Source organism: Centropristis striata, chromosome 1 (assembly GCF_030273125.1).
Source record: "Centropristis striata isolate RG_2023a ecotype Rhode Island chromosome 1, C.striata_1.0, whole genome shotgun sequence".
NCBI lineage: Eukaryota > Metazoa > Chordata > Actinopteri > Perciformes > Serranidae > Centropristis > Centropristis striata.
In genome coordinates, this window is record NC_081517.1 from 35,976,705 (window position 1) to 36,003,450 (window position 26,746).

The 26,746-nt window shown below is 39.2% G+C and overlaps 1 protein-coding gene across 3 annotated transcripts; it reads right to left on the reverse strand.

Moving 5' to 3' along the window:
• Positions 1–463: 463 nt before the first annotated feature.
• acox1 (acyl-CoA oxidase 1, palmitoyl) lies at positions 464–26,727 on the reverse strand. 3 transcript variants are annotated; one of them, XM_059340350.1, is made up of 14 exons: positions 26,528–26,727; positions 20,094–20,253; positions 16,253–16,413; positions 11,548–11,655; positions 11,204–11,323; positions 10,998–11,113; positions 9,271–9,440; positions 8,385–8,547; positions 7,854–8,044; positions 6,843–7,019; positions 5,626–5,731; positions 4,411–4,554; positions 3,791–3,997; positions 464–2,711 (listed from the first exon to the last, which is right to left on the reverse strand). In XM_059340350.1, the coding sequence occupies exons 1-14, from the start codon at positions 26,634–26,636 to the stop codon at positions 2,661–2,663; spliced, it is 1,983 nt and encodes a 660-aa protein (XP_059196333.1). In that variant the 5' UTR covers positions 26,637–26,727; the 3' UTR covers positions 464–2,660. The 3 variants fall into 3 exon arrangements, with proteins under 3 accessions (XP_059196333.1, XP_059196325.1, XP_059196316.1); XM_059340342.1 differs by lacking the exon at positions 16,253–16,413 and adding an exon at positions 13,363–13,523 and having other exon boundaries at positions 26,528–26,726; XM_059340333.1 differs by lacking the exon at positions 16,253–16,413 and adding an exon at positions 17,888–18,048 and having other exon boundaries at positions 26,528–26,726.
• Between the last annotated feature and the right edge of the window lie 19 nt (positions 26,728–26,746).

Consider the following 26,746-nt stretch of genomic DNA (forward strand, 5'->3'; position numbering starts at 1 on the left):
TAAACAAATGGTTATTTTAATGGCAAAGCATCCATTTAAGTTTGGAAGAAGTCAGTATGAGTTTTTAATTTTAGCTTAATTAATTGTATAGTAGTATGAAGTATGTTTGTGTGAAGTTGTGAAGTATGTTATATAGTAAGTATGAATCGTTTTCTGTCTCTATACGTCAGTGTGGTAGTCTGGTGACCTGTCCAGGGTGTACCCCGCCTCTCGCCCAAAGTCTACTGGTATTGGCTTCAGTCCCCCGTGACCTGAGTTTGGATGACGGATTAAATTTTATATTTGAATTTGTGAACACACAAACAAGTTTTTGAAATGTACTTTTTATGCCCCCGTGTTAGGTTGTCCGTACAACGTTCTCTTAGGCTCAAGGATGCATGTTAAGAATACTGAAAAGCAAAAGTGGACTTTATACAGTGCAAGCTGGTTAACCACAGGACGAGAGATACGAACACAATACATATTGATTGTTTAGTTTTTTTTTAATTAATATAACTTACTGGTCAAAGTATTTAAATCATGTTTAAAATCATTATTCAATAAAACATTATCACACAAGAGCTTAGTCATCACATATTGACAATCGTGCCATACTGCAGAAATTAACGGATTAAAAGTCGTACAAATGCAGAAATGAAATACTACGAGTCTTGAGAAACCATTCTCAATTAATTACAGTAAGAAAAGACAATTTCATCAGGCACATAATCATCCCACAAATCAGCTTTACAGTTCACAGTGAGGCTTTAGATTACATTTCTCCTTTTTATCATCGTGTAATTACAGTTACACAAACTGACTGTTGAATCAGGTTTCTTTATTAGAAAATGAACTACTGTAAGCTCAGATAAAGCACAAATCCACCAATTCTATGGAATATTCTACTGCTTGCTAGGTCAGTTTAAGTTTTTTCTAAAACTGTATTTGTTTCATTGTAATAACAGATAGAGAAGCATCAATCTAAAATAAAAAATAAAAAGTGCACATATTTCATCATGTAAGAAGCAGAAGATTTCTACATTAGCTTATTACTAACGGATTTATTTCAAGTGTGTAGTTTGAAATGTGTTTGATTAAAAATCAGAAAAAAGTATCCATGTAGATGCTGGCCGGGATTTTGACCCTTCTGTAGAATATATCAACCCCACACAGCAGGGAGGGAGAATACTAAATCACTTATACAGTGTATATTACACAGGTGCTTTTGTACACATTTTACATACTCCACTAGTATCTGCACTAAGTGGCCTGTCCAACAATCACATTCAGAAGCATGTGGACGCATAGAATAGTGTCTATCACTCTGACAATCAAACACACAGCACAAGCAGAGAGTTGCCATGAACAAATTACTAAGTGTCTTCATAAATCATTCCACTGTCTCACATACATTGTATTTGATGAGCCTCTCTTCTCTCTAAATGTGGAGTCGGGTATAACCTGCACACTAGTATCTGTGAAATGGATCACTAAAGTAGGACCATGTTATTTATTATACAGCAAGAGATGTGACAGGTGGAGGAGCTGAGATTGTTTTAACCTTTAGCGATTAAAATACAGCAACTGGAAGATTTGAAGCATTCTTCTTCTATGTGAATGGAAACACGTCTAATGTAGGACAGCGACTTTTAAGGCATAGTAATTTTTTTTATTCTGACTGCTCTGAAGCATTGTTAAACTGTATAGGCAGAGATTCTGTCTACTGAAAAGTACATAAAAATGGTATTGTCACAGTATTTCATTTTTATGTCTTTACTTGATTGGATCTCTGCTCTAATATGATAGGCTGTTTTTTACAATGTGAACTACATTATGACTGCCATTTAAGTCAGTCATAATACACTATTAGTTACGGGTACGGAGGGTAGGTGGGGGGTTGTCCTTGCAGACTTAGGAGGAAAAGTTGCTTCAAGCTTGTGCTTTTCCTTCTTGTTGCCTCCAGAAACTAATAAATGTCATGGATTAATTATTGCCTCTGAAATAATAACAAATTACACAGTGTCCTTTCAAATAACATGTTGGTCCTTGTTATCAAGGGAAACAACTAAAACTTATTTTGCTGTTGGTCTGTTCCGAACATAAAACGCTCTTACATTATGTAACATTGATAATAACATTCTGTTCTTGTTAGAAGAAAGAAAGAGAGAGATGGCATTTCCATCTTGGCTGGCTCACAGAGAGGAGCCGTCAGGCACAAAGCAGAGAGAGAAGAAAAGATGGGAAAAAAATGAAATACAAGGAAACTTCATGAAGGAATTTCTCTACAGAAAATATGGCCATCTAAAACTGCAAATACTTGATTGTTTTCAGCATTCGTAACTATTTTTGGCTCAAAATCCTGATTTCATTAGAGGTTTTAGGTCAATTTTTAATCTAATTAATTTTAGGTTGAACAAATAGTGATTTTCCCCATCATCGCAAATCACTGAAGAGATCAATGTAGGCAGCTGTGATCAAAAAGGTTAAAGTACACATTGGCCTTTAGAGTGACTCATTAAGGTGTTCAGCTTGACCACTTGTAGAGAGAGTAGAGTAGGGAAGGCTAAATGCCATCAGACTGGAAAACACCAGCAGTGATTGAAAGTGATGGCCATCATGGGGTTGATATGAGGCGAGAGTTGAAGGGTCACAGCCAGGAATCGTGGTGCACCGTGGTCAGCTCACAGTTTGGCCCGCAGGGGCTTCAGGTACTTGTGGAAGGATTCGTGGACCTGTGGAAGGAAGAAGAAAAGGAGCATTTGATAAAGGGAAACCAAGATATTCTTAACCTGGATTTTTTTCATAATTTTTTTTGGTCCAAGTGACCAATGGGAAATCAACTACAAGTGTTTGTTCTTGCCACTGACGGGCTCAGATGTGTGTGACAACATTGTGTAAAGGATCCCACGGGGAAACAAAACGTCTTTACCTTTAGCTTGATCTGGTCTGTTTGCTATTGTGTCTAACAAGTCCTGCTCTACACAAATTAGTAATAGTGTCATCATTTCAACCAATAAAGCCGCCCTTATCCGATTCAGAGTTCCTCGACCTTGTTAAATATCAAATTCACAGAATATTAAAGGGCTTTCAAGCCAAGTTCCCTTAAATGTAAGGATCTAATAAGGCAAAGCTTTAGCAAGGATAATTTACAATTACTTTTGCAACACCACAAGTCCTGGTATTTACATTTTCCATAGCTGAAGGATCGCTTAACGACAGCTCTCTCTTGCCCTCTCTTGCTTGCTTGCTGTTGCTTAACCCGCACATAAATAAGAAACTGCATCATGCTTGCTCTTCAATCACTCATGCATGCGACCATTGCCCTTTCTCGAGTCAGTCGGTGTGTGAAACAACAAGGCAACTGTGGGAGACACACATGCAGACAGCAGATTGTAGCGTGTCTACTAAAGAAAAAGAAATAAAATTGTATATATAAATTCCAGCACTTCAAATAATTGTTTGTGTCTATTTATGTCTATTTTCAAAAACTTCCAAAAAGGCCTTGATATTTATACTCAAATTCACAAACTTTTAAGAATTTCCAGGACCTGTGGGAACCATGCATAACAAATTGCTTCTTTTGCCAAACGCAATGCTGTCACATGTTATTTTTGATTAATTGCCAACCATCAAAATTAAGAAAGCACCGCTGTGGGGGAAACCTGTGGTGTGACTGAAGAAAAGGAAGCAGGCCTAACCTGAACCCGGTGAGGTTGACCTGCTTCCTTTCCTGGTTGCTTATATTTAGCGTACATGTTGGGGAAAAAGGCAAAACATTTTGTCAGTACCATTATAATTTCAACCGACTGACCTCTGTGGCGTTTAAGGGTGAGCGGCGGGCCCACTCGAACATGTTCTCATAGACGTTCCCATCATATCGTCCCAGGACTGATTTCAGCTTCTTGTCGTGGAGGTCAAATGCATCTACCAGCGCAACAGCGTTGGGCCTCAGCTGATTTAGCAGCTCCTTGATACGAACAGAAGTCTGGTGCACCTGTGGCACATTCAGCAGTCCAGCCTGAAATAAAAACAGATGGAACTGTTGCTGAAAATGTACTGCTGGACGTCACTCAGCTGCCCTAACAGTGAGGAAACATAGCAGAGACGATGGATGAATGTGCCTGTTAAAACAATGCATGAAGTTTTACATTTTGTTTTTGATTTGAATCTCATTAGCTTCTTTTAATGAGCAAAGGCCTCCAGCTACCCAGGCATACAAATCCACACAGACACACAAAGACCCCATTTTGTTTGCTCGGAGACAAAGAGGCAATTGAGGCTGTTTTTCTTTCATGTGGAAGCAGACAGTATGACAGACAGTAAAGGGAGTATGCTAATAACTGGAGCAGCTTTGCACAATATGTCCACCTGCAATAAGAGGAAAAAGTGAGTGTGAATCATATTGTTTCTCTGTGTTGTGACTTTTCTGACCTCTAGGAAGTCTCCAGAGTTGTTTTTGATGCCATGCAGGGCGTAGAGCAGAGCCAGGGTTGACAGCACAGAGTGGATCATAATATCTCCGATCTCCCCCAGGCTGTCAGTGAAGAGCTTCACTACAACATAGTGACAGTGGGCCTGCAGACAGAAAACATGGGGACAGCTGAATGAAAGGAATTCAAGGCAAAAAATAAGATGGAAGAAACTAGATGAAAAATTAGAGGGATTTGAGTTTGATCTTATCAGGATTGGAACGACATATTGGGCTTCGGCTCAGCATCAGTCTCTACAATTACCCATACGTCTAAGCTGTGTATTGCAGACTATGGAAAGCTTCAAACTATAGCCACTCTCACACAGCATGTTCAAGGCGAGAATGCTGTCTGTCATTTCACCTTGAAGTTGTGTATGAATGGTATGAACACGAGTTGTTCTAGGGAGTAACTGAGGTAATAACAGCACTAAATCAGCATCTGTGTGAATGAGACAACCGGTAATTAGTACTAGTGTACACACAAACACATTAGAATCCAACAATGTTAGGTGAATACCTCTGTTGCACCATGAATGCCAATGCGGTATATCAGGGTGGTTTAGGGTTACTAGATCTACTCCAAAGTCAAATTTGAGCACTTTTCAATCATTTTCAGGCTTTTCCAGCACCTTACAGCTTAGGTAAATTACAGATTTATAAACATTCATTCATTCATTATCCTTAACCGCTATCCGCACTTGGGTCACGGGGGGCTGGAGCCGATCTCAGCTGGCATTGGGCGAGAGGCGGGGTACACCCTGGACAGGTCGCCAGATTATCACAGGGCTGTCACATGGAGAAAGACAATCATGCTCTCATTCACACCTACGGGCAATTTAGAGTCACCAATTAAACCGAAGTGAATGTTTTGGACTGTGGGAGGAAGCCGGAGTACCCGGAGAGAACCCACGCTGACACGGAGAGAACATGCAAACTCCACATAGAAGAGCCGCAGGCCCGAGTCAAACCGGTGACCCTTTTGCTGTGAGGCTATGCAACAAGGGTGACAAAATTCAAGTGTTTAATGGTTTCCTGCACTTGTCAGAACTTTTCTATAAAAAAGCAGAGGGGCCGATCTCCTTCACAAAAGTATTACAAAACCTCTCTGTGAAAGGGGCTTATGTGATGATGATGATCACAAACACACATATGAACACACACAGAGCTGAACTTACATCTGAGGCTCTGACTAGGTCAACAGAGCTGTTGTTCCAGGCGTCCTCCTGACTCTTCCTGTGCTGCAACTCCTGCTGGATGCTCTTAGCTGCCAGCTCAACAAGACTACAAACACAACATCATCTGCATTAACCAAAGATCTCATTAATATGAATTAATCAAAAATATTAAAGCCACCGTCTACATTGTCCATTTTTTTCTAAATGGGACCAACTGAACATCTTGCTGTATTGAAGAAGACTTCAAACTAACGATTGAGACCATAAACTCATTAGAAAAATGTTTTCTTAGGTAATAAATCAAGTGAGAAGTAAGATCATGTTCTCATTGAGATAATCTGACATATTTTTGCAACCAGTGAAGTCGCCCCCTACAGGCCATTAGAAAAAAATGCAGGGTTTAAGACACTTCCACATTGACTTTATACCATCTGTATAAAAACAAAATTGCTTAATTTCCCTGAAATCTCCATCTACTCCTGTGCAATAAGATGGTCTTTTCACAAATTCACTATTATCAGTAAAATCTGTATTATTTTTAAAAGAGGAAACCTGACCAAACGAAGAAATGGTTGTAAAAACATAATTGTCCTTTATCCCTCTAAAGTCTTAACTGGCAGGCCACATTTTTTCGTCCTCTACTAGACTGGCTTAGCTACACAGCTGACACTGTCTGCTGAATGAATTTAGATGTGACTCAGGCTGACAGTATGCAGGGACGTGATCAGAGCAGCATATTATGTCAGTGACTGTGAAAAGGACAAAGGCAGAAATATGGTTGACAGCAGAGAAAAGCAGATTTGGGCAGACACTAATTGGAAAAAGACTATCAGAGTGATTCACGTTGACAACTGAAGCTCTGGCCAACAAAAATCTATCCGTGTGACGTAACAGCAGACAGTGTGTCAACATCCATCTATCTCCTTTTAACACTTTCAACTTAAACTGATTTGTTGGGCCGTTAGCATATGCCCATATCCAGCTTCATAACACTGACATAACAGATTTTTCTTTTTATAAATCATACATTACATGCAACTTTGAGCCAAGAGTGGAAGGGTCAAAGCAGCCGTGTATTGAGTAAGGATAATAAATATTACTACTTTACAACAAAAATGTGTCCCATCTAAGAGGCATTAAATAACTAAGGCAAGGATGAAAACATGAACCCTATGTCAATAAACTAGATTATTTTCTCTACTGCCCTTGACTCTTACATGGCAGCTCGTTGCTTGTAGACCTCCACCAGGCTTGCCAGGTCATTTATGTCAACCACTGTTGGTCTGGCAGCAACAGTCTGGGGCTGGATCCGTTGCTTTGGTTCATTCAGATATGACACAAGGCCACTCAGCTGCTGTCCTGCCTTAACCTGCCGGTAGCTTTTCACCAGGTATCTGCATAGACAAGAGTTGAGGAGGCACACAGTTAAACCTTTAATCACGGGTGGATAAAAGGGCAAGTGACCCATTGCTTATCCATTTACTTGCACTAAGTCCAAGCCTGGTATAATATATCAACCTCTTCCTTCGTTCCCATTCACAACACCTTTGCAGAGTGTACTTCATGTTCAAGCTCATTGTGTAATTGAACACTTCAGTAACTGTTCACACATTCTTGTCATGGAAACAATATCCCTTTCATGAACAAAATATTGTAGCTTTATTTTAACCTGTGCAACTGACCTTTATACCACTGGTGATATAAAACCATAACAGCTATCATTTAGGGATATAAAATGTCACCAATGTTTGTTTTTGCGGTGGGAGGAGTGTGGGTGTGTCCCCTGCATTTGTGGTATGATAGGGCAGCTGAGTGGGTGTATGTTTATGTCTGTGTGTCTGCTTGTGTGTCTGTCTCGTTCTAAAAAGGTATTATTTATTCATTGGACAGCAGCATAAAAACAATGCAGCTACTGATAGTTTTAAGAATCAACAGTAAGGAGGTAGTTTATGCAAAACAGCCATATAAAGTAAAAAAAAAAGGGGGGTGAAAAAGCTAAAAAAAAAAAAAAAAAAGAAGAACAAAAAGCAGTACTAAAATGCATTTTTGGAATTAAGCAGATGTGCTTTTTTAAATAAAAGCAAAAGTAAAGTAACATCCCTCCTACTGTATGGCCACAATGACAACAGTCAGAAAATGTTTTCTTTTTAAATGGCATATTGGCAGCTGTGAACTTGGGTGTGGTGACGTGTTATATTTGGCCAAAACGATTCAGTGTGAAGCGTTACCGTGCAGTCTGCAGCATCATGACTGTGTTCTCGCCCTCGTAGGTGCACGTAGGGGTGAAGTTGACGTAAATGTCCGGGAAGGCACTGCTGCAAGAGTAGCCGTGACCACCACATGACATGCGGCACACCTCGATGCCAGAAGTGGCTGCCCACGTGGTAAAGGCCTTCAGACCCGCAGACAAGGCATGGAGCTGTAGATTGGAGTACAAAAGAGGGTGAAAAGAGCTTCATGCTTAAATCAAATGAAGAGAGTAAATGGAGTGTAATCAGATAACCTGTGAACAAGCCACAGAGACTGAGGGACTGAAACTAACTGAATAACTACTAGATTTGAAGAACTTGCAAGCTGCATCTGCTTCCATGCTGACTAACCAAGCTTAGCATTGCTATTTGTAAACAAACCTGTTTGTAGATTAAATGATTGAATTGGTTTTTGCAAACATTCAACACACAAACATCTGAAAAGATTGGCGGTTCCAATATGCATCATCCTGAATCAGTAATCATTAAACCTGGATGTGCAATTAGTACCTCGGGCAGTTCACTGAAGTCCCCCTGGTGGATGTCTCCACTGATGCGGTGATAGGTCTCTCTCATGTACTTTCCAACAAAAGTAAAGGCATACGCTGTAGCCAGCAGAGGGAACAGCTTGTACTGCTGCGTCTGGTAATCAAGGATCTGAGGCTCTGGCTCTCTGTGGGACACAAACACACAGGTTTGAGTTTCAGTATATATATATATATATTTGCACTGTCTGCTTCTGTTTGAACTGAATCATTATTGACTCTATTGTCGTCTCCTGTTGTCTGTATAGGTTTGTATCGCCCTTGAATTTGTATGTGTTTGACTTGACTTTTCTTTAATTGATTTCCTACAATACTGATTCCAAAGGCATGCAAGATGTATAAATAAACACAGAATGCATCAAATTTAGGATGAATGTATATAATTACGAGAAAACATCCCGATATTTGCGCATTAAAATATGTTGTGTTTGTACTGTATTCAATTGAATGTATGCAAATCATTGCATTCTGTTTTTGGAATTTGGGTTGTATACATTTTTTTTTATCACATCCCTGTTATCCATTTGTCTCCTGTAATTTTCTTATGGAAAACACAAAAGTAAATTAATAGTTTTGTACTCATTTTTTTCTTGGGAAAAAATAGGTACAATGTTTACCATTTAGCTAAACGCAATAACATATTCATAAATTGCCATCTCAGACTTTTCCTCAAACAAGTGTTAAAAAATCTGGTTCTACAGAGCAAAGTCTAATTTTGAGTCCTGTCATATGAGATGTGCATGCATAACCTTAAGTATTTGTCTGTTTTTTTGTGTAACGTTTAGAAGTTGTGCAATGTTTGTGCAGCTGTTTGCTGAAGTGTCTTAATGTATTCCTTTGTATTGACTGACCCCGGTCGGAGTTCAGACTGGTGCCGAACAGTACTGTAGCGGATGGCGATGGTGCAGGATTTGGAGAGGGCCAAAGCTGACTCGCCTACAATCAGGGAGCGGATGAACACCATGGTGCCGTAGGTCAGTTTGGTACTGGGCGGCTTCATGTAGGTCCCATCTGGCTCCACCTGGTGGAGAGGCAGAGTTATTCAAACTGCAGATGCTTCAGGCGCATAAGTCCCACTTTAAATGTGATATAAACTCAGTGTATTATGCACACAATGATAAATGTAATGCAGTCTAATGCAACAGTCCTGGAATAATTGCTATCATCATGAATGTTGTATTTTTCTGTTTTTGCTGAGACTGTTTAATAGAGATGTTTATTCCATTTTAATTACAAGGGACTGGAGCAGTCTATAGGGTGAATTCGGGTAATGTGGGACACTTTTTGCAATTTTGACTTTGTTATATTTTTCTAAATTTAAAAATATTTTATGTAATTTCAGTCACATGACACCCATGGTAGACCAATAGTAAAGGTTTTGATGACTATATTTACTTTAAGCAGGAAATGAACCAGCCAAACCTTAAAGGAACACTCCACCGTTTTTTCATATTAAAACATGTTATTCGGTCAAGTAAGACGAGTTGATACAGACCCTCCTGAAAAATCTTCTCCCCCTCCCTCTCCCTCTCACTTCCGTCAACAGAACAACTTACGATGCACGTTATAACCATGATTGTTCACAAATATCTTCCTACAACCTGATACTTCGTCAGCTCTGCTCGAACTACTACTCCTGGTGCAGCTCACGTTGGTTCTGTTGACGGAAGTGAGAGGGAGGGGGAGAAGATTTTTCAGGAGTGATGATATTACTGCGCCGAGTCGAAGTGCTCCCAAGTGCTATTCCGCCATACATTATAGTTATCCTTTTTATCCGCTTAGAAAAGCGCCACGTTTTATTTTGTGTCGCCATACTTGGTCGTTTAACTACTCGTGTAGCTGTATTTAAATAGGGAAAACGTGGAGGAGTTTGGTCGCTTCTAACTGTCCATCTGTTTGGATCCTAATGAATGAACTGGGCTAAGCTAAGTGCTAGCCAAGTGGCGCCACGCGCCAGGGCGATTGAGTGCACGCATTGAGACGCAAGAGGTCTGTATCAACTCGTCTTACTTGACCGAATAACATGTTTTAATATGAAAAAACAGTGGAGTGTTCCTTTAAGTGTCCCACATTACCAAGTGTCCCACATTACCCAAATCCACCCTACAATTAAAAAGGTGCAGTTCAATCAAACAGACTCAAATCAACACTTTTCTAAAAGGTTTCAATAAAATAATGCAAATTATAGCCTTCATGGAGGTTGGATGTACAGCAGGATATTGCATTAAAATGCATTATTTTTGGCTTGGTAACTGAGATTAAACACAACATAACCAATTTGAATACACAATATATATAAAAAAAAGTGTAACTGAAGAGTTGAATTGTTATTCCTAAACTGGATCTTGTATTATGTATCAGATGTCTAGTTTGTTTTCAATGTGCTCTATTTTATCATTTTCGTAGCCTGTACACCTTGACCATGTCTCGCTTGAAAGAGATTTTAATCTTAAGGGACTTCTTTGTTAAGTAAGGGTTAAATAACTTATTATAAAATAACAAAGAACAGCATGACTCTAATGGCAAACAGAGCCATTTGATTTAAGGGAAATCAATAACCCAAATATTGTCCCATTACCTTGGCGTATTTCATTAACATATTCTCCCGTGGGATTCGTACGTTCTCCAGTTTCAGGAAGCCGTTATCAACTTCATGAAAGCCAAACTTGGGGCCGATATCTCCAACCACAATGCCTAACAGGGAAAAGACACAAGCTAATGAAAGGAAGAACAGGAGTTTACCACAAACACCACATCTAGAGAGACATCACAGACAGTGTTTACCTGGCAGGGGCTTGTGTGTGTTCATGTCACGGATTGGTACGATGAAAGCATGCAGACCGTGGCAATTTCCCTGAGTATAAAGCTGGGCAAGAACTATGGCATGGTTTGAGGTCTTTCCAACTAGAAAAAGAGAAAGAAACAGATAGAGAGGGTTAAAACTGGTTTGTTCACAATGTCAAAATGTTTTCTCAGCCTGAATGAGAAATGAGGAAAGGACATGTCACATCTTGACGAAAACAAAACATAACTTATGTTTACAGGGATTCTGATACTATGCCAATTCCAGGCTGCAAAATAACTCGCAGTTCAGTTTTGCAGAGACATGACCGTTTCGATGTACTTACGTCCTCCAGGCCACCATTTGATAGAGCTGACTGTGGGACTGTTCAACACAAACTCCTGTGTGGCGGGGTCATATGTGGCTGTGGTCTCCAGCCCCCTGAGGTGTGTGCCTACAGAGGAAACATATCAAAGTCCACCAAACACACAAGCACACACATACAGAGTACACAATAAGCAAAAATAAATTGATGTAACATGAACAAACTCAAGATCATACATACACACAATCAATGACACATAAAGAACAGAATAATACTTTAGCATCAATTATACAAGCACAAAAATAAAACATCATGACAAAACATAATGGTTAGAAAAAAAACTTTGCACAATTTGAAATATGCATTAAAAGGTATATCCTTACAATTCAAAAGAAATGTAGGAAATCAACATAAAAGGAGCAATGAGTGCTTTGTAGGTGTTTGACAGATCTAAAGGCCTGATGTCCTTTGAATTTAAGACAAACAATCTAGATCTAAATGTTAAAAACATACAAATTATTTAGGTTTGTTAGGAAAGGAAAGAGTTGATTGAAAAGATCTGATCGAGATCAAGAGAGATACTTTTTCTCAGACAGCTACCTGATGCAGGCTGGTGGTCAGGGAGCATAGCACCTCGTGACAGACTCTATTCCAGAGGTTCGGGTATGCAAGTTAAAGGAAAATCTAATTTTGATAACTTTATATTTCTCCAGTGGGTCAACAGACACATACGGAAGCCCTGAACCGCAAGTGAAGAAATTTTTTTTTGAGATGTTATCTTGTTATTTCGAGATAATATCTCGTTATTTCAAGATAACATCTCATTATTTTGAGATAAAAAAAAAAGAAAAAATAAGAATTAAAAAAAAAAAATCTTCCAAATTTTGGAAGATTTTTTTTTTTTTTTAATTCTTTTTTTTTTTTTTTTACATATGTGTATTATCTCGAAATAATGAGATATTATCTTGAAATAACGAGATATTATCTCGAAATAACAAGATAACATCTCAAGATAAGATCAAGATAACATTGCGGTTCAGGGCTTCCATAGACACAAGTGGTCAGAAGGGTCAAAAATATGTTTAACCATATCCAATATTTGACCTACTGTCTTTGAAGAAGTGTTGCTCACACACAGTTTCTTCAACATTGAAGCAGCTTAGAAAATTAAGTTAAAGGCATACTTTGCAGGAATTGTCACTTACTGTTATTAACAACATTCAAGCTTTCAAACCAGCTCAACAAAAGTGGCAAAACCACCAGATTTGTTTTGGAATGACATTTGTCCTGTGCTTTGCCGGCTCACTGCCAAATACTTCTCGTGGATCATTAGTGATGATTACTTTTATATGAGCTGATATTATTGTCTTTTTTAGGGTGATAAATCCTGCATTGTATACCTTTAAACCTGGGGTTTGTTTACAACATGTCACTCGTGATGCTTTTCCTTGTTCACTGAATTAACTTGTATCCTATGCAAAAGATGGGCAAAATATAATGGAAAGGATGTTAAAAACACATGCAAGTCAGTACACAATAAACTTCCTTTGTGAATTATTAATCAAAGTTATTAGACACAAATGCATATGAGTGCTGATTAGGTCAACATTAGTTTATACTAAGGCATGAGAACTATCCAAGTTTTAATTAACTATCCAATCCAATCAAATTGTAGAACCAGTCTGTTTTTGCCTTAAAGTACAACCGAAGTCAACAGCCTACATCCATACTGCGCAATTTTGGGGTCTAATGGCTATTATAAAAACAAAACAAAGAATCCCTGTTTTTGATAGGGCTAAACAGGCCAGATATTTCGGACTGCTTGGTTTAGTTTACCGTGGCCCATCTCAGTCTGAGCGTAGGTGCCGATGATCTTTAGGTTCCAGGCGGGCATGAAGAAACGGTCCATCTGCTCTGCCGTGGCCTGGTTGAGCATAGTGGGCAGGAACATCCCCAGATGCAGATCCAAGGGCTCTGGCCTGTCTGGGTGCACACAGCTAGGCCACGCAGAACAGGGGCAGACGGAAAAGAAAAGCAGGTGGTGATGCAGAGAGGACAAGGAGCGACAAGCCCGTGGGATTTTTGAGGGAAGCAATACAGAAAGTTTGAACCATGTAAGTGCAGATGAATGAGGGGAGAATGTGAGAAAAAGTGTTTTGTTTTTTTACAAAAATCCACAGGAGGGATTATGGGTAAGAATGGACATGGTTCAAATGATGAAGTAGTGAGGAAAGAGATGAAGAAAGTAGATTGTTCAAGTAAGAGGTAAAGGCAGAAGTGACAGAGACAAATAAAAACAGCTTGTGAATTTATCATGCATATTGATTTGATAATGTGGTCATAATTCGGATTAAAAACTCCACAACAATGAAGTTCCCCTGCTACAGATTAAATTCCACAGTCTTTCATGCAGACCATTTATCTTATTACTAGAAAACATATCTTGATATACAGTTACTGAGACAATAAATTAAATAAGAATAGAAGCTTTCTGACCATATCGCCCAGCCAAACGATGAATAAATGAAATGACTATAAAAGCTATTGTTATTTGTAGCCCTTGAAAACGGGTCAGGGCACATTAGGTCACAACATAACTGATACTCTTTTAATTTGCCCAGTGTTGGCCCAAACCTGCCTAAACACAGGTGGACAAAAGGTTAATTAAAAGGGCCATTGCTTCTAAACTTTTTAGTGTAGGTTTGCACGGATGAAATACTGATTCATAATAACATCCACTTGACTTTGTTGCCACAAGGCAACAAACAATAGCCGCTTGCTGGCCTACATTCTCTCAGATTACAAAGAGACATTCAGAAGATAGACGTCAGACTCATTATTGGATCCCAGACCACATATTTCTGCAGCAAATGTAGTTCTGGCCAATAAAAGGGACAAAAACTGGTTGTTGACCAGTTTCAGTTTCCAGTATCCACTACCTACAAATTGCACAAACAGAACATAATTTCTTGCCATTCAAGATGTCCACAGCCAAACCAAAGACAGCCTTAACTATTGATAAGAATTGATTTTAAACAGAGTTCATCATTTGCAAAGAGATGAAGAGTGATCAAGACACAGCAATCAAAATGCAGACAAGCTTCTCCATTAGATCATTATCATGACATAAAAAAGAATGAGTGTTGTGAGTAGGAAAGCAGTAGAACTACCTAATGTAGTAACATACGACTAACGCTTAGTGTGTTAAGGACAGCCAATAGTGTAGCAATGTTAGTAACACAGCTATACTTGACTAGCCTAATACCTATAGGTTACCTAGGTAATACCTAACAATCGTTAGGACACATGCAACTACTAACTTAACCGGCATAGAAGACATCACCACTGCTCCTGGTGCTCAACAGACTTCCAAACCTGGAGCAATGAGCAACTTTTCTTGCCTCAAATATAATTTTGGTTCAAGATTCAAAAGCACAAATGCCAATTTGTGCTGATTCCTAACAGAATCATGAAGTCAAACAAGTAAATGAGTTTAATTCTAATTCCAGGACTGACCGTGACACAGCTCAGTTTGGGCATATGTGCCCACGACCTGGTAGGACTCTGTTAGAGGTATCCATTTTGGTCCCATCTATCTCAATACAAAATGAGTCAAATTCTCACTTGATTTATTACCTCAGTAAAAATTCTCATGACAACACTATGGTCTCAATTGCTGGTAAAAAATCTTATTCAAGACAATATGATGTTAATTGTGTAAATAATGGCCCCATTTAGAAGAAAATAGATGCTAAAGAATCGTATAATTTGGGGCGTGGCTACCTTTAATTGACAGGTTACTAACAAGGTGAGCAGCCGTCAGAAGAGAAGCAAAGCAATGCGGATCCACGGCACTGTGGACTTTAAAATAGCCGTGAACTCGTTTGTTGTTGTCTGTGTTTTCGTTCGATTTCTCAGAACTTTCACACTGTATTTTCACTTAATGACATTTTGTTCTTTTAAAAATGTCTTGCTCAGCTTTTATTGACAGCAAGTCAAACAATAAGACTAGCTAGCTATCCAGCCATGTCACTGTCCTCAAAACAATATCAACAAGACTTTCACTAATGTGATACATAGTTTCAGTAAGTTCAGAGGGGCGATGTACTTCTTGCAGATTGTGTGTTATAGTCGCCATGCTATGGTGTTCAGATGATGTTGAAGTCAATAATGGTTGCTATAACATGTTCGCTTGCTAACATGTTGCAGTGAATTCTAAACAGATGTTTCGATGTATGCAAAATGTGACATATGTACGGAATCATCAGGACACGCATGCAACATTTTTTTTTTCAAAGATTTTTTGTTTTTGCATTTTCATGCTTCATTAGATAGTGACATAGAGAATGGAAGGAGGAGACCAGAGGGAAAGACATGCAGCAAATGGACCTCGGTTCAATTCAAACTGGGGTCTGCTGTGACAAGGACTCAGCCTTGGTGGGATGTGATTTACCAGTCAGCCACCCCGCATGCAACTACTCTTGTTCTGGTATTCTACATGATTTGGATCTGTCAAACATGAACAAGACATCACCACTGCTCCTGGCGCCCAACAGTTTTCCAAACCTGCTGCAATGGGCCACGTTTGCTCCCTCATATGTATATTGGTTTAAGATTCAAAACCACAAATGCTAATTTGTGCTGTTCTCTAACAGAATCATGAAGTTGTCTAAGGGCCTTCAACAACAAACAAGTAAACACGTTTCATTCTAATTCCAGGACTGACCGTGACCCAGCTCAGTTTGCGCATATGTGCCTACGGCCTGGTAGGACTCTGCTAGAGGTATCCATTTCTTGGACTGCTGAGGGTCACCTAGGTTGTACAGGGTTGGGAGGAACATGGAGAAGTGTAGCCCCATGGCTTCACGATAGTTGCCCTGCGCCATTCTGGGTGAAGGGAAGGTATAGGACATACAACGTAAGTTCAGACTTGCTGTTAATTTGCTGAGACATAATGGCTGACAATGTGTCCATTATCAAGAATTAATGGATGACCGGCAGGCTAGAACGGTTCTACATACATCGGAGTACACTGAATCCAAAATATGGACACTTGGAAGGACATTAGCCTGCTTACACTCACCTGTCACTTTATTAGCTAGCAAGGTGTACCTAATAAAGTGGCAATGTGGTCTTCTGCTTCTGTAGCCCATCTACTTCAAGGTTGGACTAGCTGTCTGTTCAGAGAAGGTCTTCTGCAGACCTTGGTTATAACGACTGGTTATTTGAGTTACTGTTGCCTTTCTATCATCTCCAACCACTCTGGCCATTCTCCTCTGACCTCTGGCACTAACATGGCCAAGAGAACTGCTGCTTACTGGATATTTTCTCTTTTTCGGCCATTCTCTGTAAACCCTAGAGATGGCTCAGCATGAAAATCCCAGTAGATCAGTAGTTTCTGAAATACTCAGAACAGCCTGTCTGGCACCAACAACCATGCCATTCAGATGCTCAGTTTGAACTTTTGCGGGTCGCCTTGACCATGTCTGCATGCCAAAATGCATTGAGTTGCTGCCATGTGATTGTCTGATTAAATATTTGCATAAATGAGCAGTTGCAAAGGTCTACCTAATAAAGTGGCCAGTGAGTATATACCATGGTCACTTGTTAAAGCAAAAAATTGTAAACAATCATACAATCATTGCCATCCCATTAGGTTCGTATGCAATGGAAACATTACTCCCTACTCCAGTAAATAGAACAAACCTTAGATATGACTTGACAACGGGAGATATGACTAGTCCACTCAGCTCTTAGAACCTAACATAAGCTTATGTTATGCCAGCAAGACACAAAAGTCAGTAACACTGTACTGTCGACACACACTCATTTGACAGTAAGTTAAACAAGACTAGCTAGCTATCCAGTCATGTCACTGTCCCCAAATCAATAACAAGACTATCACTTATGTGATACACAGTTCCAGTAAGTTCAGAGGGGCAGTGTACTTCTTGCAGGTTGTGTGTTACAGTTGCCATGCTTTGGTGTTCAGAGGAGGATGGTGAAGTCACTAATGGTTGTAATCAGGTGTTAGTTTGTTGATGTGTTAGAGTATGGTTACACATTTTCGATACATGCAAACTGTAAGATGCAAACACACATGCAACTACATTTGACATCAATTACTATTCTACATAATCTGGATCTGTCAAACACGAACAAGACATCATCACTGTTCTTGGTGCTCAGAAGTTTTCCAAACCTGCTGCAATGGGTCACTTTTTCTCCCTCAAATGTAATTTTGGTTCAAGATTCAAAAACACAAATGCTAATTTGTGCCGTTTTCTAATAGCATCATGAAGATGTCTGAGGGCCTTCACGACAACAAGTAAATACGTATCATTCTGATTCCAGGACTGACCGTGACCCATCTCAGTTTGGGCATATGTGCCTACGGCCTGGAAGGACTCTGCCGGAGGTAACCATTTCTTGGACTGCTGAGGGTCAGCTAGGTTGTGTAGGGTTGGGAGGAACATGACAAAGTGTAGCCCCATGGCTTCATGACAGTTGCCCTGGGCCATTCTGGGTGAAGGGAAGGTATAGGACATACAATGTAAGTTCAGACTTGCTGTTACTTGAGAGCCCAACAAGGTGTCCATTATCAGGAATTAACAGAGGGCAGTGAGGGCAGAACCATCCAACGTGCATCAGAGTCCATTAATTCCCGATTTATGGACAACTTGAGGGGCATTGACCCACGTATACCATGGCCACTTGTATTAACAATATTAATTTACATTGTCATTTGTTTGACAATAAAAATCTGGACTTTTTCCACATAGTACAACTGGCAAAACCTGAGGGTTTGACTAATGTCTGGAACAATTATTTCCATCCAATAAGGTCAATACGAAAGTCAATAACACTGTGTACGGTGGACAAACGGTAATTTTACAGTAATTTAACAACAAAACTAGCTAGCTGTGCAACCATGTCACGGTCCTCAAATATCAACAAGACTATCACTTATGTGATACACAGTTCTAGGAAGTTCAAAGGGGCGAAGGATCTTTTGAATCATATGGTTACACATTATTGAAACTATAGATATGTAGCCAGTGCATTCATTTAGAAAGGTGAACAGACAGTTTGACTGGAACTACTTAGTAGGTGATACCCTGCAGCCAATCAGAATCCAGTATTCACCCAGCTCATGGTATAAATGTTATGTAACTTATTATGTTATGAAGGCACTAACATATGGTGGCTTTTATGGCCAAGGGTCAAGTGTATCTCACACACAGGTACTTATTTGGACATGCTACTCTTTGTGTGGTATGTTCCTTCACTCCCAAGCTTTCTGTTGGCCTATTTGATGTTTCATATGTAATGTGGGTTTTTAAAAATGAATCATGTTAATTGTGGCTGTGTAAAAGGGATAGATGTGGATCACATTTATACTGCTTGTACTTTGTAACTGCACAAAGACTGACTAAAATCTCTTGTGAGTCTTGCCCTATAAAAACGTATTATCAGTTACACTGACAAGACATTGCCCCGCTCATAAAAGCTGGGTTCTTAACCTCAGACACAGATTTAATCTCATGTTGAACTCTGCTCCAGGGGAATATTTGCTTAAAGGCCGCACAGAGCTGCGCAGATCAGCGGTCAAGCTAAACTTCTCATCACAGGTGTTATCCAGAGACAAATTTAAGGGATTCTTTGAACTTTTTTCTATCACCAGGAAATGTATAAACCATCCTGCTGTTAGGTTGTTTGACTAGTAGTTTCAGGACAGTTGTGGATCTGGTGCCATAAACATGCTTAAATGGCCCACCATTTTTGTTTTTGTCTGTGTTTAAACCATGGTGTTACCTGATGTTACCCTTTGGTGTTTGAAACAAACATTGTTAATGACATTTGGTATATTGCACATCAGTTAACATACAATCCAGTTATATTACTTGATTACTGCCATAATGTACAGTCAGGGGTCAGGGTGTGGTGACATTACAGCCATTGTTTTTTGCACAACATATAACAGTATCCGAGAGGTGAGAATAGTTTGCTTTATATTTAAAACATATGGTCAGTATAGTCAAGTAGAAAGTATTTGGTTTGTAAGCTTTAGCTTGTGGAAATCTGTATTTCATTTCATCACTTTCCTCTCTTTAGTTTGGATTGTAAATTACAATTTCTTTTCTTATTTTTGATGTAATGTTACACTTCTTGTGTGTCTGTATCACTTCATCATTGTGCCCTCCATGTTTATGAGGACAAGCAAACAAAAAACAATATTTATTAATTTTTTTCTGGCTTAATGTTTGCTTAACATGATTTTAGTAACAAGACGGCATATGGTTACAGCATGTAATATTCCCATACTGACATATCATATTACAAATCAATAAGAAAGAGCTCAACATTTTAAATACTTGAGATCTTTTTCTGTTTTTTACAAGGACAAAATTCCTTCGTACGCTTCTTGTGTCCTCCTCTCTGAGCAGCAGACTTGACTCTGTGTGTGCTGCTTGCCCTCAGCCTTACATTCACATATACCTATCTGGATCAACAGCATGTACGCCAGTTGACAGTTTGCCTCACAAGTTGACTTGTTTACCACATACTTCTTGTAGATGTAGATCTCCTCAGGGTCTGCAATGCCATACTCTCTGAGCTTCAGGATCATTTGGGCGCTTTTTCTAACAGCCTGGTCATATCGCTCACTGCGAGACAGGAAATTTTGGTCCTCCTCCTGAAAGTCTGGATCGCTGAGAACCATTGACTCTACAGGGGATAGTGGAAATTAAAACAGAAATGTATTTTTAAATCTACACAGCTGCTGTGATCTATACAATACAAATGTCACAGGTTAAGTGGACCTTTCACAACTCCATTAACATCTATGAATGTGTACACACCGGTGTATGATTTAAGAGTGAGTTTCAAGATTTGAAGATTCATAAACTATAGCTTCCTCTTGTTTAAACACATTCCCAGGCTGAAAAACGACCATACCTTTTTAAAGTACATGCTATAACCACCTTAACTTTGAATAGAAATAAATACAATAAAACAGGGACAACACAACCTTTAAAAAAACAGCTTCTGTTTTTATTTTTTTTATCCTAAGCTGACTGGGTCTCCTCAGTCTATTTATTAACAATAAGTTAGTTATAAAGACGTCAAGAGTTATGAGCCTTCTTTACTGTTAATACATTTCATCTGTTAGTTACTACTGTTTTAAAATTGTTTATATTAACCCTCAGGGTAGGTTGAGCACATTCTTCATTTGTTAATAGTTTTGGCTATGTTCATGCATTTGGCATGAAATTTGAGAGGCACCGGGCTGCAGACCTCCACTGTCAGGCCCGGAAGTGAGGACGTTTTTTGGGGCGCGGGGAGGACATTTTGGGAGGGTCATTTTCACCTGCCCTTTAAATTCGAGAGAGACCAGCGAGAGCGCATATGTACGAAAAGAAGAAGAAGAGTGAGCTTATTCTGCGAGTAGCGGTGAGTTTCTGATTTTTATTATCCAGAGAAAGTAAATGCATGGTTTTTGTTCTTCGTCAATATACGTGCCGTTGTAATAGTTGTTATAGAAGTCATTAATGACGCAAATTACCGAATGTTATGTCGGTTTGGGTTGTCGTTTTGAAGCTAAGTTAGATGACTTCAAAGTTTACTTTCACCAATGGTGGTTTGCATCAACACCTAATGATTCTTAACTTTTTAGTGCATAACGTAAAGTAACTGTTCGCATTTGTTGGTATGTAAGTTGTGAAATATTTTTGTAAACTCCGTGCATTAATTGAGCATAGTCACAAAGTTGAAAACACCTTTCTGAACTCACGGACGTGATCAACACGATGCAACATACCAGGATGTTTCCACAAGCTAATTAGTGATATCACCTGTTTAAGTGCACAAGTGGAATCAACATGTGGCAGAACTACATGGAACATTTTTACTTTTATTTTTCCACCTCTGTTGTATACTACAGTGTATAAAAAACGAATAGTAACTGAAATGCTTCTGCACCATCAGTACTTTTATTTTTGATACTTGAGTATATTTCGCTTTTAACTGTCGCATAAATCATCGAGTCCAGTTGAGAGGTTTGCTGTGGTGTGTGTTTATTTAGAAGCATGCCGGCTTTCGTACTTTCGTAGTCATTATTACTTCTTCTACATAAGTATGGCTTCATTTACACTGCCTGGTGCAAGTGGCGATTTTACCTGTAAGCAAAGACAAGACAAACAATAAGTTTGCAGGCTGTATACATTAATTTGAATTGAAGTTCATGTACTATAATTCAAACACATGATATATTTTATGTGTTTTTTTAGATGCATCTTTCAGTTATCTCATTGGATGGAATACCTGCAATGGAACGCTGCACAACATGCTGCAGTCAGTTCCACTGCCCCCTGTGTCCCAAACACCTCTTTAAACCGAGCAAACAAATTAATTCATTTGTGAAGAAAACGATTCAACCGCAAGTGCATTTGCGATTTTATTTTGAAATGTATCCCTTGCATTTCCGGGCCTGAGAGTGGAGCCTGCGGCGGTAGGGACCTCACAGTGGAGGTCTGCAGTTTTATTTTTAAATGTATGCCGTGCCCTTCCGGGCCTGACAGTGGAGGGGCCCGACAGTGGAGGTAGGGGCCTGACAGTGGAGGTCTGCAGTCAGGACCTCTTGTGAATTTTGGCAAGATTGTGTATTTTTATTTGCTCTTGTTATTTCCAGCTCAGCTCCTGCATTATGGCTAAAATACATTGTATACAAACAATAGTTACACTCTTACGGTTGAGCGCGTAAAATGCACCATTGAAACCCATTCAAAATGCAAATTTTGATCTCACGTTAAAGCACAATACATGCATTTTATTAGGTCTTGGTGTCAATCATTTTGGGCTTTGGCCTTGGAATTTATCATATTTTTCCTACTTTCCACCAGATCGCGACATTTTGACAATGAAAGCAGAATATCATAATGTATAATATTAAAGGATATAAAAAGATTTTAGAATTGGTGTACACCACACATGTAGAGAGTGTGCTCACCTTCCATCTACCTGGCTGGTTTGTTAACTTAAGTTGTAAATGTAAAACCAAACTAAACAAAATTTTGACAAGGGCAAACAAAATAGTGGGACCACCCCAAAAGTCAAAGTCACTAACAGAAGTGTACACAGAGAGGACAAGAGGAAGGCCAGGAAAATTACAGCAGATCGCTCCCACCCCATAACCAACCAATTTGAGCTCCTGAAGTCCGGTAGACGTTACAGGGTCCCACTAGCTAAGGGAGCCTTTAAAAAATCTTTTATCCCCAACGCTACTCACCTCCTCAACTCAACATAAGTGATGCACTAACTTTTAACTGCTCCTAATTGTCTTTCTTTTCTTATATTCTATGTTTTAACTGCATTCTCAACTGCTGTATGTTTTTAATGAAATTCTATATCTTTACGGTGAGCCGAAGGCAAATTTCCACCATGGTGGATAATAAAGATTTATTGTATTGTATTGTAATATTGTTTTTATAGCTTCCTTTTTAGGAGCGCATTTTATGCGCTAAGCAGTACAAGTGTTCATACAATGTGAACAGGCCCCGAGCTGTCAGTCATGTTGCATCCCTCTCCAAAGCATAAAGTGAACGTCTAACTCCAGTTCTAAGTTTGCTGACGTTAACTGTTAACATCACTGGTGTTAGAAATAATCTGTTATTCTGTCTCTGTTGTCTGTCTCTGTTAACGTACGTTTCTATCTATGCATGCGTAATTCACTATGTGTGTGTGTGTCCTCTCTATGCATGCAAGATTATTCGATACAATGATCATGTGCTAATATTGTTTTAAAATAATGATTACTCTAGATACATTTATTTTATCTGCCTAAACTTTCTATGTCCTATTTAGAGTAAGATTCTATAAACACAAAAATATATATTTTACGTTTTATACTTTATGTGAACATTGCAAAATTTGTGTCTCCACTAATATCTCTGACTAGGCAGGAGGTTGTGTTGAATGTTTTGGGAACAGGTCAGGTCACAGACATGGTGCCCTGAGCAGAAAGATAATTGTCGTCTCTGTTTGCTTGGTGAAATGGCGTGCCCACAATATTGATTAAAACTGACAAATCAACAGTTTGAGAGGAGGCACCTTCTGGATAGTTCTACATACATACTTTTAAAAAATCCTCTGTTGGGATATAAAAGAGGGTTCAAGGGACAGAAGGGGGGTCCAGACTTCATGAACTGATCTGCCTTAACCATGTAAATCAGGGAAGTGATGTTTGAACCCAGAGACTCTGTATCTGCAAATTTCTTGACGTATTGTAATAAAATTATGTTAAACTGAGAACTTGGAGTCCTGCTCATCATTCCCCATCAAACGATCTACGCAGATAAAGTCACTAACAGAAGTGTACACAGAGAGGACAATGAGGAAGGCCAGAAAAATTACAGCAGATCGCTCCCACCCCATAACCAACCAATTTGAGCTCCTGAAGTCCGGTAGACGTTACAGGGTCCCACTAGCTAAGGGAGCCTTTAAAAAATCTTTTATCCCCAACGCTACTCACCTCCTCAACTCAACATAAGTGATGCACTAACTTTTAACTGCTCCTAATTGTCTTTCTTTTCTAATATTCTATGTTTTAACTGCATTCTCAACTGCTGTATGTTTTTAATGAAATTCTATATCTTTACGGTGAGCCGAAGGCAAATTTCCACCATGGTGGATAATAAAGATTTAATGTATTGTATTGTAATATTGTTTTTATAGCTTCCTTTTTAGGAGCGCATTTTATGCGCTAAGCAGTACAAGTGTTCATACAATGTGAACAGGCCCCGAGCTGTCAGTCATGTTGCCTCCCTCTCCAAAGCGTAAAGTGAACGTCTAACTCCAGTTCTAAGTTTGCTGACGTTAACTGTTAACATCACTGGTGTTAGAAATAATCTGTTATTCTGTCTCTGTTGTCTGTCTCTGTTAACGTACGTTTCTATCTATGCATGCGTAATTCACTATGTGTGTGTGTGTCCTCTCTATGCATGCAAGATTATTTGATACAATGATCATGTGCCAATATTGTTTTAAAATAATGATTACTCTAGATACATTTATTTTATCTGCCTAAACTTTCTATGTCAGGTCAGGTCAGGTCACAGACATGGTGCCCTGAGCAGAAAGATAATTGTCGTCTCTGTTTGCTTGGTGAAATGGCGTGCCCACAATATTGATTAAAACTGACAAATCAACAGTTTGAGAGGAGGCACCTTCTGGATAGTTCTACATACATACTTTTAAAAAATCCTCTGTTGGGATATAAAAGAGGGTTCAAGGGACAGAAGGGGGGTCCAGACTTCATGAACTGATCTGCCTTAACCATGTAAATCAGGGAAGTGATGTTTGAACCCAGAGACTCTGTATCTGCAAATTTCTTGACGTATTGTAATAAAATTATGTTAAACTGAGAACTTGGACTCCTGCTCATCATTCCCCATCAAACGATCTACGCAGATAAAGTCACTAACAGACGTGTACACAGAGAGGACAATGAGGAAGGCCAGAAAAATTACAGCAGATCGCTCCCACCCCATAACCAACCAATTTGAGCTCCTGAAGTCCGGTAGACGTTACAGGGTCCCACTAGCTAAGGGAGCCTTTAAAAAATCTTTTATCCCCAACGCTACTCACCTCCTCAACTCAACATAAGTGATGCACTAACTTTTAACTGCTCCTAATTGTCTTTCTTTTCTAATATTCTATGTTTTAACTGCATTCTCAACTGCTGTATGTTTTTAATGAAATTCTATATCTTTACGGTGAGCCGAAGGCAAATTTCCACCATGGTGGATAATAAAGATTTAATGTATTGTATTGTAATATTGTTTTTATAGCTTCCTTTTTAGGAGCGCATTTTATGCGCTAAGCAGTACAAGTGTTCATACAATGTGAACAGGCCCCGAGCTGTCAGTCATGTTGGCTCCCTCTCCAAAGCGTAAAGTGAACGTCTAACTCCAGTTCTAAGTTTGCTGACGTTAACTGTTAACATCACTGGTGTTAGAAATAATCTGTTATTCTGTCTCTGTTGTCTGTCTCTGTTAACGTACGTTTCTATCTATGCATGCGTAATTCACTATGTGTGTGTGTGTGTCCTCTCTATGCATGCAAGATTATTTGATACAATGATCATGTGCCAATATTGTTTTAAAATAATGATTACTCTAGATACATTTATTTTATCTGCCTAAACTTTCTATGTCAGGTCAGGTCAGGTCACAGACATGGTGTGCTGAGCAGAAAGATAATTGTCGTCTCTGTTTGCTTGGTGAAATGGCGTGCCCACAATATTGATTAAAACTGACAAATCAACAGTTTGAGAGGAGGCACCTTCTGGATAGTTCTACATACATACTTTTAAAAAATCCTCTGTTGGGATATAAAAGAGGGTTCAAGGGACAGAAGGGGGGTCCAGACTTCATGAACTGATCTGCCTTAACCATGTAAATCAGGGAAGTGATGTTTGAACCCAGAGACTCTGTATCTGCAAATTTCTTGACGTATTGTAATAAAATTATGTTAAACTGAGAACTTGGACTCCTGCTCATCATTCCCCATCAAACGATCTACGCAGATAAATAGATGAGAGGATTTACTGTTGGAATCATATAATTTAATTTAATTTGTGTGGATGTTTGACACATGACAAGTACGCCGAATTTACCTTGGGAAGATACTATATCAACCTGGCGTGCTTCACTTTATAAAAGCTGCCTTAAATAGATTTTAGGTTTCTAAATTATGTTTCCAAATTATGCAAATGTTTGGTTGGATTCAGGACATTAGAAAGTTACTCTACGTCAGTAACGTCAACGGTCAACAGGAAATGTTGCCAGCAACTGTTTAGCAAACAACCGATGAAAACATTAGCTAGTTTCCTCTGCAATACTTAATATCTTCGCAATTATCATGACTATCATCACCTTATTTCGGGGGTAACGAGCACATTAACTACTAATGCTATCGGGCAAAGAAGACATTTCAAACTCACCAATTTCTCGGCGTCTTTTGGTCTTTTCGGGGCCCCCGTCCAAAATGTTGGTCAGCTTCTCGATGTTAAAAGTGGCGTTTTGCCGCTCTTTCATGATATCAGGATTCATGGTGATGTATCTGTCTGAAAACAATAATTATAATGAAGAAAGTAGGATGCGAGTCGTGTTGTATAACCTCCTGTAACCTCAGCCTGAGTAGTCCTCCTTACGGCCTGCTG

Bases quoted from the DNA above. Each gene is read 5' to 3' on its own strand.
- acox1 (XM_059340350.1), bottom strand. From the start codon at position 26,636: ATGAATCCTGATATCATGAAAGAGCGGCAAAACGCCACTTTTAACATC. The intron at 11,656-16,252 runs GTCAGTCCTGGA...TTTCCTCTGTAG, and splicing joins GCAAACTGAGCTGGGTCACG to GCACACACCTCAGGGGGCTG. The intron at 8,045-8,384 runs GTACTAATTGCA...TCCAATCTACAG, and splicing joins ACTTCAGTGAACTGCCCGAG to CTCCATGCCTTGTCTGCGGG.